The sequence below is a fragment of the Dermacentor andersoni genome, chromosome 3, assembly GCF_023375885.2.
Source record: "Dermacentor andersoni chromosome 3, qqDerAnde1_hic_scaffold, whole genome shotgun sequence".
Classification (NCBI taxonomy): domain Eukaryota; kingdom Metazoa; phylum Arthropoda; class Arachnida; order Ixodida; family Ixodidae; genus Dermacentor; species Dermacentor andersoni.
Window position 1 is genome coordinate 31,180,000 of NC_092816.1, and position 14,454 is coordinate 31,194,453.

A 14,454-nucleotide genomic window follows, 5' to 3' on the forward strand; every position below is an offset into this window, starting at 1 on the left:
TCCCGATCCACAAATTACTGTTCAAACGCTGAGAAATTTCTCATTAGTTTTTTTTTTATATTTAAAAGTGAGTGTTAGAGGTCAGTTGAAATATTCGCCGTGGTGTAGTATCCGCATATGCTTATTTTCTCTAAATTTGGCCACATTCGGCTGCGGCAGGCTGCGGTCAGTAGTTCGGTTTGCTATCTCCAGGCGGCAGCACAGGTGCTGGCCGCATTTCTCTTTCTATTTTGTTCTCTCGTTTTCCCCCAATCAAAACATCGCGCCCATGACAGACGATCATGGCGGATACCGATGTGAATGCTGAAAAAGATCCTTCGGGATCGACGTCCCTCTCGTCGAAGGTACTTTAGCTGGTCGTCACTCTGCCATGCGTGTTCTGTAATCATCGCCGCTTACCGTGACAGCGTTACCTTACCCGACCGGTGTCGCAAACTCGGACGTTTTCAGATCGAATACGTGACGCGATCGGCTGCGATGTGTGTTGGGAGGACGACTGCGAGCTAGCCAGTTCGCCGCTGCGCTGTGTTTACTTTTTAGATTGTTGTGCCAGGTGCTTTGTCGCTTTAAACTTTGCCTGCTGCCCTGTTGCTGACGTGAGCCGATCTGCGCTGGCGTCGTTTCGCGATTCGTCGCTGTGGCAACGTGCTCGCGGGTCCCTTCTATTGGAGTACCAGCTGTTAAGAGAACCGAGGCGTCCGTGCACTATATAGGCCTGGCTGGCTCGATTCTTTCTGCGTTCTCATAACGTTTCTCCTCCCTCGATTGTTTTCCTTGCCAGCTGCGTTAGGGCCTCTTCTGTCGTTTTAAAAAGGCGTCAGGGGCGAGCAGCTTCTGACGAGCGCTTACATTGTCGGCAGTATTGTAGGGGGGAAGTCGATGCTCGCGTGCTTTTTTTGTGTCTGTGTGTTTGCATTCGTGTAGACGCGAACTCCGAACACTTGACCATACGTGTTGCGGGTCTGCGCTGGCTTCCTCATCGCTTTAATTGCCCCCCCCCCCCCCCTCTCGCATCAACGTTTTTATCTTTTATTCTCTTCCATCACTCGCCCGCTGCGTGTTCTAGCGGGTGAAGGAGCGACGACACTACACCGAGGACTGTTTGCAAGACGACGAGATCGAAGGCCGCAGAATGTTCACCGTGGAGGATAAAGTGACCAGCCCGGCGTTCACCTGTTCGTTCGTCAAAGAGATGAAGGGTGAAGGTGAGACGGGTGCTTTATTATTGGGATGGTGATAACGATAACCTCGTAGAACTGCTCTGTCGTGAGGACGCACGGTTTCGCTTCGTCGCGAGCCGTTGCTTACGCGTTTTTTGTTTCATGTGCAGTGGTCGTCCAAAGTTCGGTTACACAACACAGTAGGATCTTCATTCTAGTGTCTAACGTAGCGTTCTAGTGACCCCGTAGATAGAAAGTTGGCCGCGTATACTGTTTCTGTGGGCGTGGTTTGCTTACATTGGTTATGATGTGGCATCGCGAACGCGTAATGCCGTGCGCATATGCGTACGTTGAAAACAGTAAGCCCCCTGAGGGTGTCGCGAAGGTCTGGTTGTGCAGTAAAACATTAAAACTGGTGCAAAGAGCGTCTTCATGCGGTCATGTTGCACTTCGCGATACGTTTTGACGACCCTGCAAAGCATTAACTTCAGGACTCGCATATTGACATCGCTAATAAAATCATTACCTTAATGTTAAATTGTTAATTGAATTGTTGAGTTCTTGATCTATGGTGATATTGACACCATTAATAAACAAGTTTGAATGGTTTGCAGCCACAACCATTATTGCAGTTTCTTTTTAGGCTGTTAAACACTTCCAGTAGCTTGAAATGTTCTGAAAAAAAAAAAAGTGCATTATTCGTTTGTGTTGTCGCTCATGTAACATTTACATCATGTTGTTTTGACCAGACTTTACTCTGAAGTATCTACAAGAACATGGCTTTGAGTTCCCCCTGCTCTTCAAGAGCAAAGCAAACATGGGAATGAGGCAAGTGGTTGCTCAATGTTTGGAATTCCACAAAGAGCGCATGTGTATGCATTAATGGCCTTGCTTTGCATGTGAGACACATACATCAGGGAGCAGCACTTTTAAGGCCAAATTTTTCTTACAAGGATTTCTGAAAAATTTTAACTTTGAGAAGAATGGAAGCCTAGAGTTTACAGGTTTGTCCCTCTGCATCAAGAACAGGGATCACTGTTCTGCAAACTGCATCCCTTTGAGTGTCTAAAGCAGACAAATTTGGTATATAAATTTACAGCTTATGTGAATTTGTTATAATGTTTACAAGGATATTGCAAAAGTCCTGCTCACTTACGAATGGGATATTGCAGAGCGGTGTATAAGGCATCAATTCTGTCTGCTTTAGGTGTACTATTAGACACAAGTTAAAAAATTGTGATATCATTTTCATTGCAGAGTTGTAAATGTGATGGTCTCACTTTCTGAAAATTATCAATTCCTGACAATTTTTATGAAGATATCAACGGCCTAAACAAAAAATGTGGTTGGGACAGTCGGTAGATTTTAACTTTTTCTTTTGGATACAACAAACCTAACCAGATTTGCTGCTCTGGCTTCCGAGAAAAACGATTTCTCCTTTCCCATGTATTTCGATAGGAGCGCCCCTAGCTAAAGCTTCCTCTTAAAAAATACAGCTGGCAATTCAGTGGTGCAGCAAAATCTGGTATGCTGATTTATTCTGGTGCATGTTAAGCTACTCTATTTGGTTGGTATTAACTTTGTGACCCTCCATTTCATAGCCAAAGTCTGGCATTGGGCATAACATCTAGTCAATCATTCAGTCACTTGATTCATTTATTATGATGGGCTAAAATTGCTTTTCTTTTTCAACAGGTTGCCGAGCCATAATTTCACATGTAACGACGTTAGACAGTGTGTTGGTGAGTGGTTGTTTTTATCCTATTTATTTCTCTGCGTTCTACCTTTCTTTTCTAGCTGTCAAGCTGTAAGTAATTCTCTTTACTGTAGACTAAAAGCAAACGGAAACCGCACTTTCAGACATTTGCACTGCCAAGGCACCAGCACCAACCAACTTTTGTGCTGCTTAGTTTCTTTCATCGCTTGCTGAAGGAAATTGCCAGGCAGCTTTATGTATCTGCAAGCAAGCATGATTGAGCAGCTTGGTAGCCTCAATTTTCATTTGAAGCATAAGTTAATTAGGCCAGCCACCTTTACTGCATGCACTGCTGTTGGCATGTTGCTGCTGGCATATTTGTGGTGGCGTGGTTTTGGTTCACTTTTGGTTCAAGTTGGTTTTTGGTTCTGGTTCACTTTTGGTTCAAGTTGTGGCACAAGGAAGAATTGTAGATGCCTTTGCCTCTTATGAAATCATCTACTGCTGACGAATGTTAATGTGGCAATTCCATGATCCGTTTGCCAAAGGGTACCAAGATCCATTTTCATTACGAGGTCACTTGCGACTCTCTAGATACTGGCTCTGTGGCAAAGTGGGAGTTATTGCTGAGCTCATTGGTCTTCTTTGCTGAAAATGTTGTAGAGTGTGAAACAGTGAACACAGCAGAGGAACTAAGAAATAAGTGGGCTTTCTTAGTTCCTTCTTTATTGCAAGGTAGACAGCTCTGAGCTGTAAGGCGGCACATGTGTACCTTTCTTGTGTGTAGTGTCTGTATTGTACAGTTTGGGATACTTGTACAGCATATTGAAACGTATCCTGAAAATGTGTTGAGCCATATCTCTGGATTAGCATTTGCACTTGGGGCCACCGATCCCTACTCTCAGGCTCTTTTACTGATCTTTCATTTGCTAATCTTTTTCTTCCCTGCTCTCAGAGTTCTTATTTGACATCAACTCATACATTTCAGGAAGTCGCAGGATCCTGGATGTGATGGATGTGACAACCCAGAAGGACATTGAGATGACCATGAAGGATTGGTGCCGCTACTTTGAGAACCCAAACAGGGACAAACTGCTCAATGTGATAAGTCTCGAGTTCAGCCACACCAAGCTGGAGAACTACGTGGAGTCCCCGAGCCTGGTGAGGGCACGCACACTTGTTGTTTTTCACAGGTCTCCTGTAGCTGTGCTGTGACTGAAATGTTTGGTGTGTCGTTACTTGATTGCACCTGCCCGAGTGCTGGAAGAAGCTAGAAATGTTTCCTTTTGAACACAGTCTGATCTCTTGGAACAGCAATAAGAGTTGTTAAGCGTGGCCTTCAGCCGTTGCAGTGGGCTGATTAGTGTGAATGCAAGTGGCTTGGATCGCCGCATCGCCACCAACTGTTATATCTGTGACATGACCAGCCCCCTCCTGCTCCATTGCCTGAAGCTGCAGCACTGCTTTGATACCTGTTTTCAACTGTTTAAAAAACATGATGTAATCATTTGTTGTGTGCTTCAGAAATCGGGGCTTTGTAGTGTAATTATGGAGTCAACAGCTAAATCTAATAAAGCAAGCAAAAGAGAGAAGGGAAAGAAAAACGCGAGGTTTTAATTTGTTTACTTTTTTAACAGGATACTGCATAATGACATTCTTTAATTTTTGTTGGCTAATGTATGAAAGCACTTTGTAATTCAAGTGTCAAGAAACCAAAGTTGGCACCATCCTCTGATCAGTAGTAAGCTGCAAACTAATGCAATGCTATTTAACATGGGTGTCGACGTTTGCATTTGCAAATCTTCCTCGGCCTTGCTGATATCTGTAGCCCCTGTGTGGCTTAATAAATATTAGCAGTGCAATTGTATACACCCTCATGCTTTTGAGAGAAAGGTCCTGCATGTTGAATGAGCATGCAGAATATGGGGATACTACAAAGATAACACAAGGAACTAGCTTCAGCGCAGTGTTAAATGTCCCTGATGATATTGACGTGCGAGTAATCGGAGTATTCTCACCTAACGAGGCTATAAATATTGAACAGCATGGCCTAGGCATCCGCTTTTTTTGTATATAAAATAAAGGACATGCCTAAGCTGCGCTGTTGTCGGTCTGTGTGCATTAGTCGGGAGTAAAAACATTACATTGATGTTGTAATTTTTTTATCACTGAAAATAAATGTCGTTCATTGAGGCTAGAGAAGTGGTGCTGAGCGACTCTCTAGCACAGTGAATTAATGGACAAAGCTTCTTAGGGCAACTTCTTAGTGTGTGGGATTTTTGTTTTTATCTGCTGTGATTAAGTGGAAGTTTGACCTCTGAATTTTTTTTTCTGCAGGTTAGACAAGTAGACTGGGTTGACGTCGTGTGGCCAAGACACCTAAAAGAAAGCCAGACCGAAGGAACCAACGCCATCGAGGACATGAAGTACCCCAAGGTTCAGAAGTACGTTTTCTTTCTCATTCATGTTTTTTTTCTTGCGGATTGTCTGAGGTCATTTTTGGAGCAGGAAGTTGAGAGAGTAGAAGAAAAATAGCTTTAATGCATTGCACAGTTATTGTTGAGTTATTTTACTTTTCAGCCACTGTCATATTGAGTGTATTGTAATGTTGGCAGGTTGCAAAATGTAAGGGTTTCTGAAAACGAAGGCCATCCAGGTATTTTTCTGGTGTGTTGCAGGAAATCCAACATATTTTGTCAGCCGCGCTGTTATTCCATTTAGGCCTGTTGCAAGGTCGTTCAGCATCACTTAATCGCTGCTGTTTTGTCCTTTTTATTGTTGTCAGGCTTTGGCAGTTGGCCTCTCCGGAGCTACTTGTGAATTTTATTAACATGCTTATAATTTTCTTAGTCGCATACCTTATGTTTCTATAGAGACAATGCAGAATCATTTGCACACAGGTCTTGCCATCTGCCTGCCTTCAGCTTTTAGCAGCAGCTGTGCTTAAAGAGAAGGCACAGCTGTTTGGCCTGACATTTGCTTCAGGCCCTATGTAGGCGTTAGAAAACTTGTTGACTTTTTCATTCTTTGCACTTCCGTCGTGTCTCTCTCATCGTGCTTCGCAGTTTAGTTTGAATTTTGATTCATATTGCTGATTCATGCTTCCTAAATATTTACCCCTTTTGGCTGCCTTTTTGCTGACACGCTCTTACATCTTGTATGACTGTATTGAGAAAAAAAAATTGCGTAGCTGTGGTTATACGGCTCATTTGTGTTAGTAACTCTGCAGAGTTGGGTGACACTATCGGAAAAATTTCTTCAATTTTAGATTGCTTTCGAGTGTCCCTTGCACTAATGAATTCAAATTGTTTGTATTTCATTGGTAAATTTTTGTGGCGGATTGTTTTACTTGTGCTGTTGTACTGTCATGCTGGAACTAAACGCGAACCATAGGAAACAAACTAGTTGGCAAATTTTCATGTTCACTGCTGTGTATGACACTATAGTGGTTAAATTCACAGAGGCTTGGTTTTAGGGCCAGGGTGCTGTTAGTGCTCGGCTATGCCATGATCACAGATGTCACTTAGTTGACTGGGATATGTGTTGCTTTTGTTAGTATTTCATCCCATTGTGGTAGTACGTCTTATGTGCAATTAACACAAGTCAAAACAACTTTAGTGTGTCCTTCAAGAAGTGTGGAGTGTGCTGCACACGTTGGCCTTGCTGTGCGTATTGTTTCTTTAGCTGCAACACATGACGTAAAAGACATTCACAATAAATTTTTTCGTTAATTAGTTTCTTCAATCAACATTGCATTTTGATTAGCAGGGGAGGGGCAATTGTGTGAAAAAAGCCATTTACAAACTGACAGAGGGTCTTGCACTATTGCAACAAGATGTGGCATTGCATCATGTTCGAGTTATATAGGAGCGCTTCATCCCTGTCCTGTTCATCCTGTCCCATTTACTTTTACTCTAGTTAACTTCAACCTGAACTAACTGGCCCAAATTACTAACATTCTTTTGCATTGCATCATGTTTCGTGCGCAAGGCAGGACTTTTAAGCCAGCTGACATTGAATTGTGTTGTAAGCCTGCATTCCAAGTCAATACCCCTTGCCTTACAGTGACAGCGGGTGTAGTTGTCAGAGTTGATAACTGTTTATAATGTGCACTATGAGGCAGTCACATTTGAGTGGTTTGGCCTTGTGCTACAAGTGGAGGCAGTGGCAATCAGCAAAAGAAAAAGATTGGTAGCTGTCTAGTTGGAGCAGTATGTTGCAAAGGAAAACATTTTGGAAACTAAACTTCGCAATTACAAGAAATCTTATCCAGTGCCTGATGCCTTTCTCTTCCCGCAAAGAGCTTGATCTAATTCCCTGTGTAGTATTCGAAACAAGTTTGATGAATTTTTTGCTTGAAAACTGAGCTCTGTGTTGGTTAGCCTTCAGAGTTTTGAGAGGCGTTCTTCAGTAGAGGAGTGTGTGATTATGTTAATGGCCAAACAAGATTAGCATACTTGCTTTTTTCTGTAACATGATGCATGGGAGACTCGTGTGAATGGATGGGAGTGGTTGTTTTCAATCTGTCAGTTTTTGCGAGATCAGAAGAGCAAGCACATTATCCCTTAAAAGTGCATCAAGTAGCTGGGGTACTTCGATAATTGCCAGGTAGCAGAAATAATGAAGCACTATTCTTACAACAACATGCAGCATTTTGGTTGTCTGAATATAAAGAAATGTCAAGGTATAACATGGAAAATAATAATCATTTGCCTACTTTCCTGTAGCTTGACTGCAGCCTTATTTGTTCTAATAACAAGGCAAAGCGTTTTACAGAATCTTTAGCCTCAAAATTGCATTAGTTGAGCTGTCTCCAGTACATTGGTTCAATAGTGGGGTAGTTTTGTTGCACATTTAATTTGTGCTCTTGTGTTGACTTGCGCATGCAGGAAAGGGCTGTAAATGCAGCCATTAAAGTAGACATGATTCCCATTACTCGTGAGATGTTGCTGCATTGTTTTCAGAGTGATGTCTTTACTCTCACCAATAATGAGAACTGCATAATCTTTTTTCTTTCAATTCTTTTTTTTTTTTTGAGAAACGGGGATGGGTGTTAGCAGAATGAGTTACACACGTGCAATTATGTTCATGTTCTTTCATTCAAGTACTGTTATGTCTCTCCGCAGGTATTGTCTGATGAGTGTGAAGGGCTGCTACACAGACTTCCACATCGACTTTGGGGGCACATCGGTCTGGTATCACCTTCTCCGGGGCCAGAAGGTAGGTGTTCTGCAATGCTGTGTCCCACAGTCACCAACCTTCCATTTTTTTAAAAAAGCATGTGCACAGTCCATTCATATACAGCCGCCGACCATTTATTCGGACCTCACGGGGACTGCGGAAATGTCCGAATAAACAGGTGTCTGAAAAAGCAGATTAAGAAAAAAGGAAATCCTTTATTTCCACGCACTTATTTGGGCTCGGCAGTAGGGTTGAAGAAATCGTGAATGCGCCGTTGCACGCTGTTCCGTTTACGCGCAATCAGATAAGCCTGAATCTCGGAGAGGGTCGTACGGTCACATAGGCGGCTGAAAGCACAGTCACTGCTTGTGCACGCTCCGCATGCGACGGCAGCGTAGCACATGGTGCGTCATCTTCCGACTCGGAGTCATCGTCCAGCGGTGCAGCAGAAACCTGATGAATGATCTCGCCGTCATCGAGTTCTGCGGATGTCAGTACAGCAGCGTGAGCACCTGTGAAACTGTCAAATGAGACGGTGTCTGGAACCACTGCACAGGTCTCGGCAGAAAACTTTCGGCGTCAGTAGGGTGCACATCGGAAGGCGACAAATCCTAGGCTCCCGGCACCCGCTTGCCTGCATTCCCCAGCGCAGTCTGCGTAGGCACTGTCGATGCCATTAGACACTTGACGCTATGTTTCCGTATGCCACGTTGCATCACCGCAACCTCGACAGAGCACACAAAGCAAACATCACCACGCCGTCACGCTGATACCAGTCGCACAAACGAAAAACGTGGCCTACTTGCAGCGTCGTGCACGAAGAAACGAACAAATCAGCTGCTGGATTATCTTGACATGGCTTACTAAGTGAAGACCGGAACTGCTGTAGCCACGAACCAGGCAGAAACGATGATGATGAGCGGGGATTTGCAGTAGCGCCACTTGGTGGGGCAGCAAGGAGGCTCCGTTCAAAACAAAAATGGCGTTCAGCAAGACGAACCATGCAATGGTCAGAGTCGGTACATGGTGCTTTCAATCGAGTTGGTTCAAGGAGTGTCCGAAAAATCAGACTTTCGGCATTTATACATTATGGGCTATGGGGAGAATGGTGGTGCAGCGAAGCAGACCGAATAATTGAGCACGTCCGAATTTTTGGAGTCCGAAAAATCTGTCAGCGACTGTAGCTGAAATTAGTAGGGATCTTTCACATGCATGGTAACGCCTTTAAAAGCCATGGTAGTTCAGCAGCTGTAGCTTTCTACTGCTGAATGTGTGGTTGCAGGTCTAAATTAAGCCAAAAATTGGTCAAAATGTCTTTTCGCATTTCTTTGCTTCAGGTTTGTGTAGAGCATTTATACTTGCTTGGTTGGGTCCCTGTATCATTCTTGAGTAGTCTAGCCTTTACTCTAGTTATCATGAATATGTTGTGAAATGTTTTTTCTTGTTTTCTCAAAATAGCATTTTCTGATGGTGTCATGGTTTTGGAATGTCAATACCTCTGGTTCTACTTATCTTATCGCAGTAATTTCCTATTTTCTTTTTGTCAGTAAGGTAGACAATTACAGAGTGCAGTAGTCTTCAAATATATGAAAGAACAAATAATATTACAGAAGTTTTTGCAAAGTAATACAGTAGCCGACCTATTTTTCAGACGTCGCGGTGACCGAAATATAGTCAGAAAAATCGAACTCAGAAAAATGAAATTTATACTGCTTAGAGTGGCTTAAGAGGGGGACGCGGGGATCAGATAGCGAAAATCGCAAAAAAGATAGATTTTTGGCAACGACGCGTTTCGGTATCTGCAATGCCTAATCTACATTGTATCAATATGGTTTGACTGAAAACGCACTAAAAGTGCCCGAAAAAAATTAATTTATCAGTGCGTAGGGCGAGAAAACAGCTTTAAATCGCGTAAAATCACCGCAGTTCGCGGAGCCCTAACTCGTCTTTCCCGCCACCGAACGCCGCCATCTTGGTATCGTTCGAACGCTCGAAGTTTCGCCATTCCGTTTCCGAATTTTTCGGTCATCGCCATCTTGTAACAAACGCACAAACACAAAAGAAGCGCGGGTCTGCTAAAGGCGGTCACACGGGCCCTGTTATGAAAGCGGGCCTCCGATTGGTTGCCGTACTGAAAGGCGTCTCGCCATTGGTTGCTGCTGCAGCAGCGGGCAAGCTGGCAACCACAGCGGACGGCAGTTGTCTGCTTTGAAAACCACGCCGGCGTCGTTCTTCGCTTGACACTCGCAGAATTCGGATTTATGAAAGCTCCCAGGTCAGTGATGGATCGTCGCTCGTTCGAAAAGAACTTTTAAATGAAGCATGCCTTCGGAAAACGGAAGCGCAAGCCTCCTACGGCGAGAAAAAGACGGCGGCCAGCGGGAGAAGCGGAGAACCCGACTGAACACGCGGATAACGTGCCGCGTTATCTTGCACCGTGCTATTCCAGCAGCGAAGCCGACAATCGCCCTGTGACATCGATACTGATAACTAAGCCACCGGAAGACGTGCCAATGGAGGCTCTCGCACCTGTGCGTACGGCCGCGCGACTCAGCAACCGAGATCGCGTTGTTGGAGGCGACGCGGGTCGAAGGTCTCCATCGCCGGCAGAGACGGTGTGCGTTCCCGATGCATCGTGCGACAGGGACACGCAGCCTGCGAGTGAGCCCCGACCGTCGACGAGCTGCATACTGTATGGTGACTCAAGGCTCACCAGACGAATCGTCGCACGATTCAGACGCACCTCGAGCCGCGTTTTGTGTCAGCGGTGACTGCAGAAGCGCAGGCATGCAGCGTTTGCGACTCCCTTCGCGCAGTGTCAGCGACTGAGCGGAAGCAGCAATGCCAAGAACAAATTTAGGCCCCTTGTGACTGCGAGATCATTATTATGCCTGTTTCCGCGATGAACTCTTTGATCGCTAAAGCTCTGTGCCCAAGATGCCAACAGCGTTCTGTGGGTGTACACTACGATACCAGGCTCGGCCTGGCAGTGAAAATGGTCGTCATGCACTACTCCAAACGGCGCAAGAAAAGGATAAAGAACGCCTGAAGAAGGCATCCAAAACCCACCAAATAAAGAGGCAAAGGTGTAAGAAGATGCCTGACAGCAATGATTCAATATATTACAGCCCTGATGCTTTTTAATAAATTTGCAGTGCTTTTAAAACTTTGCAAACTTTGCAGCCAGTTTTCTCAATTGCATTTTTTTTGTCAATCACCTCGCTCGTGGAAAGCGTAGCACAACAATGGCTTGACTGATTTTGGTCCAGTTTGTTTTGCTGTGATCCACAAGCTGTGCTGTATTTAAAGACAGTCTTGAAATGTTTCTTTATCTTTCCATTATTTAATTATTTCACAATTACTACATGGCTCCATGCAGTGAACCACAGTCATGTGCATGTTATGTTGAGCAAAAAATTATTAGCGCTCTAAAAAAAAAATCGAACACTGTCTTGATGTAGATTAGACATCTGGGCAAACATGCAAAGTATTTCCAGCTCCCTATCATGTTTCGTTACTGTGCCAGGCTTTCCACAAGCAAGGAACTTATAAATTCTTATAAAACAAAAACTAATTAAGATATCCTAATGAAATTTTAGAATGGTCTCTTTATTGCAATGTGCAGTGTGTGTGCCAAATTTCAGCCCTTTCTGTCAAGAAACAAAAAAGTTAATTCTGATCCCCTCCTCCCCCCTTAAGAAAATTCATAATAATGCTCTGCCCTCAAAGGCACGGAATTGCGGGGAGGCAACCAGATTTGCTCAGATTTGCGCAAGAGTGATGTCTTCTCCGTACACGGTCGACAAGATCACAGTGTTGATCTCCGTTGGTGGAGATCGCCATGGAGATCGGAGAAACAAGCCCTGTTTCTTCTTCGCACCACTTGGCTCTTGCGAAGGGACAGGAGGTGGCGCCGTTCAGACAAATGTGAAGCCGCACAGAGATGCGACCTCTCCTAGACATGAAGAAATGAACCACGTTTCTTCACGCCACTTGGTTCTGGCGAAGGCACAGGAGGTGGTGTCGGTCACACAAATGCGAAGCCGCACAAACATGCGTGCCAATCACACAGATGCGAAGCCGCACAAAGATGTGACGTCTCCGAGACACACCAGCTCTCTGGACACTACATGCAAAATAGCATTTGAAACTTAAAGAACTGATCCTGCATTAAGTGGTTATGACGATAATGCTGACAAAAATAAAATAGACAAAGTGCCGTCCCTAGGGGCGTTTTGTTGGCCAAGGAAGAGCGGGCATGGCCTCGGAGACCTGGGGATCGCATGTGCATCCCAATCTTGAAGCCTATAGAATGGGCCACTCGAAGCCAAGCCAGCATAAAATCCAACATGGCGGTCTCCAAGCTCGGGTAGCGTGGCTCGAGCAACCTAGTCCGAAAAATCAAACTTTGGCAGCCAAGTTTGTGAAGAAATATCGGTGGCGAAAATGCATTAGCTCTATGGGAACCCTGATGGTGCATTTACGAAGTCCGGAATATCCAACAAGTCCGAATTTTTGGAGTCCGAAAAATCTGTCGGCTACTGTAATTTGACCTCGGTATTACCGTGGATCAAACTTCGCACATACTATAAACCATTGTAGCATGTCAGCCTTTGCAAGAACTTTTGCTCAAATCAGTTTTAGAGTATAAATTCTTGTTGCACTGCAAACTCTTATCATTTCAACATCATTTTTGTATGTCAATTTTTATTACACCATATATAGTTTAGTATATAGCTCACCTCCAGGCAAGTTATGAAAAAACTGACTTGTTGAATTTGTTAAAATTTGTGTACTCTGCAAGAAAACTGAATGTATATCTTACGTTAGCACTGAAATACCTAAGCTCTGTGAACTTTATGAAATAACACTGTCTTGGCGCTCATTGGCCATAGCTGGCCCTTGCGCCACTAAACAATACACATTCATTCAAACTTTATGAAAGTATACCTAAAAATAAAACAAATATTGAAGCGTATGGTCAAGAGCCCTACACCCTGACATGTCTCCTAACTCTGTTGTTACTTTTGGGTGTTAAACTTCATTTGTGAAACTGTAATCAATCAAGAATGTCTGGCCATTTTTCATTAGAGCTTTGTCATCTCTTCTTGCATTTTTTTGTTTCCCGAAGTAGTTGTATCTTCTGATTACTCACGGTATTATTGCTATATATTAAAAAAAAATGTGGTTGTCTAAAGGAGTGGCTTCACATTTTTGTTTGAGGTGCCAGTTGTTATGTTCAGTTTTCGTAATTTTGGCAAAACGTGCGGTGTTTCTTTGCAACACTTTTCTCATTGCATGTCATTCATGGGTTGTTGTACTCAGTTACATTTTTACTAGGACCTGAATTTGGTGATTTTCACAAAATACCTACAATTAGGAACAGTAGGCTTGCCCTCGCAACAAAAGGCATGTTTTCTCCCTCCATGCTGCGAAATGTACTGCTTTCATATTGTTCCAAAAGTCCCCAGATGCTGAGCTCCTGGATAAAATGTAATTTACAGTATAAAGCACTTGGTTAAGCTTTGGAGCAGTATCTCTACATGAGATACAGTGAGCGCAGAAATTATAACAGAACTTTAAAAAAACCTCCTGGCCATTTTTATTTTTGTAGTATGCTTTGCAAGTACAGACCGAGAAAAAGCTTCAGCCATTGTTTCTTTCAAATGTCAGGAGTAAGCTGTGCTCCCCTCGCCACATTGGCCCAGCAGAATCTCGCCATTGTTGGAGCATAGCCAGTTAATGCATCATTGTGTGACATTCTTGCCAACAGCTGGGGCGTGAGCCCATCTTGCCGTCTGTCTCCACTTAATATGATTTTTCTAAATTATTTTTTAAATTCTTGCATCTGGCGTGGAACTTCTGATAGTCTCTTTTCTTCAATAACTGATATCTTTTCCTTTAGCCTGTTTTACCTGTTGTGCACTTTTTTTATCTCCTTGCAAAGAAAGAAAGACGGGGTCTATGTGCGTTTGTCTTCTAAGACTTTTATGGCTTTCAAAATATGCAGCATTTACGTGACTGGATGGAGGTCTGTTGTATAAGTTACATAACACCTGTGCATATATTGATCTCCTGCCATACGTAGTTGCCAGCAGCTTGCAATATAAACGCATTTACTGAGGGCATTAGTTCTGAAGAGCACTTATAATCAACGTTTGTCTTGCAAGTGTCGTCAGCAGTGATTCTAATCCAGCTACTACGTTCAGTACTTGCACTCAAGAAGCAGTTGTATAGTGCATGCAAGGCTTTTGTAATTTTTTTTTCGAAAAGCACATGATTATCTGACAGTGCAGGTGCTGCTGTTGTAAGGGTGCAGCTATTACACAAATAAATTTGTGAGCAAAGATTTCATCTAAACATTTCTTAAAAGTTGCGTCCACTGCCATACTCACATACACTGACTGATACTTACAT

At 43.6% G+C, this 14,454-nt stretch overlaps 1 protein-coding gene across 2 annotated transcripts in view; it reads left to right on the forward strand.

Annotated features, from left to right (window-relative positions):
• LOC126520841 (lysine-specific demethylase 2B-like) overlaps positions 1–14,454 on the forward strand; it is a 61,186-nt gene that overhangs the window by 3,261 nt on the left and 43,471 nt on the right. The window contains exons 1-7 of one of the 2 annotated variants that reach the window (XM_050169628.3): positions 155–344; positions 1,067–1,205; positions 1,910–1,988; positions 2,856–2,902; positions 3,845–4,017; positions 5,194–5,300; positions 7,983–8,076. In XM_050169628.3, the coding sequence (XP_050025585.2) occupies positions 282–344; positions 1,067–1,205; positions 1,910–1,988; positions 2,856–2,902; positions 3,845–4,017; positions 5,194–5,300; positions 7,983–8,076 (702 nt within the window). In that variant the 5' untranslated portion in view covers positions 155–281. Of the gene's footprint in view, positions 1–154; positions 345–1,066; positions 1,206–1,909; positions 1,989–2,855; positions 2,903–3,844; positions 4,018–5,193; positions 5,301–7,982; positions 8,077–14,454 lie in introns of those variants that run through there. The other variant, XM_050169629.3, reaches the window with a different exon arrangement.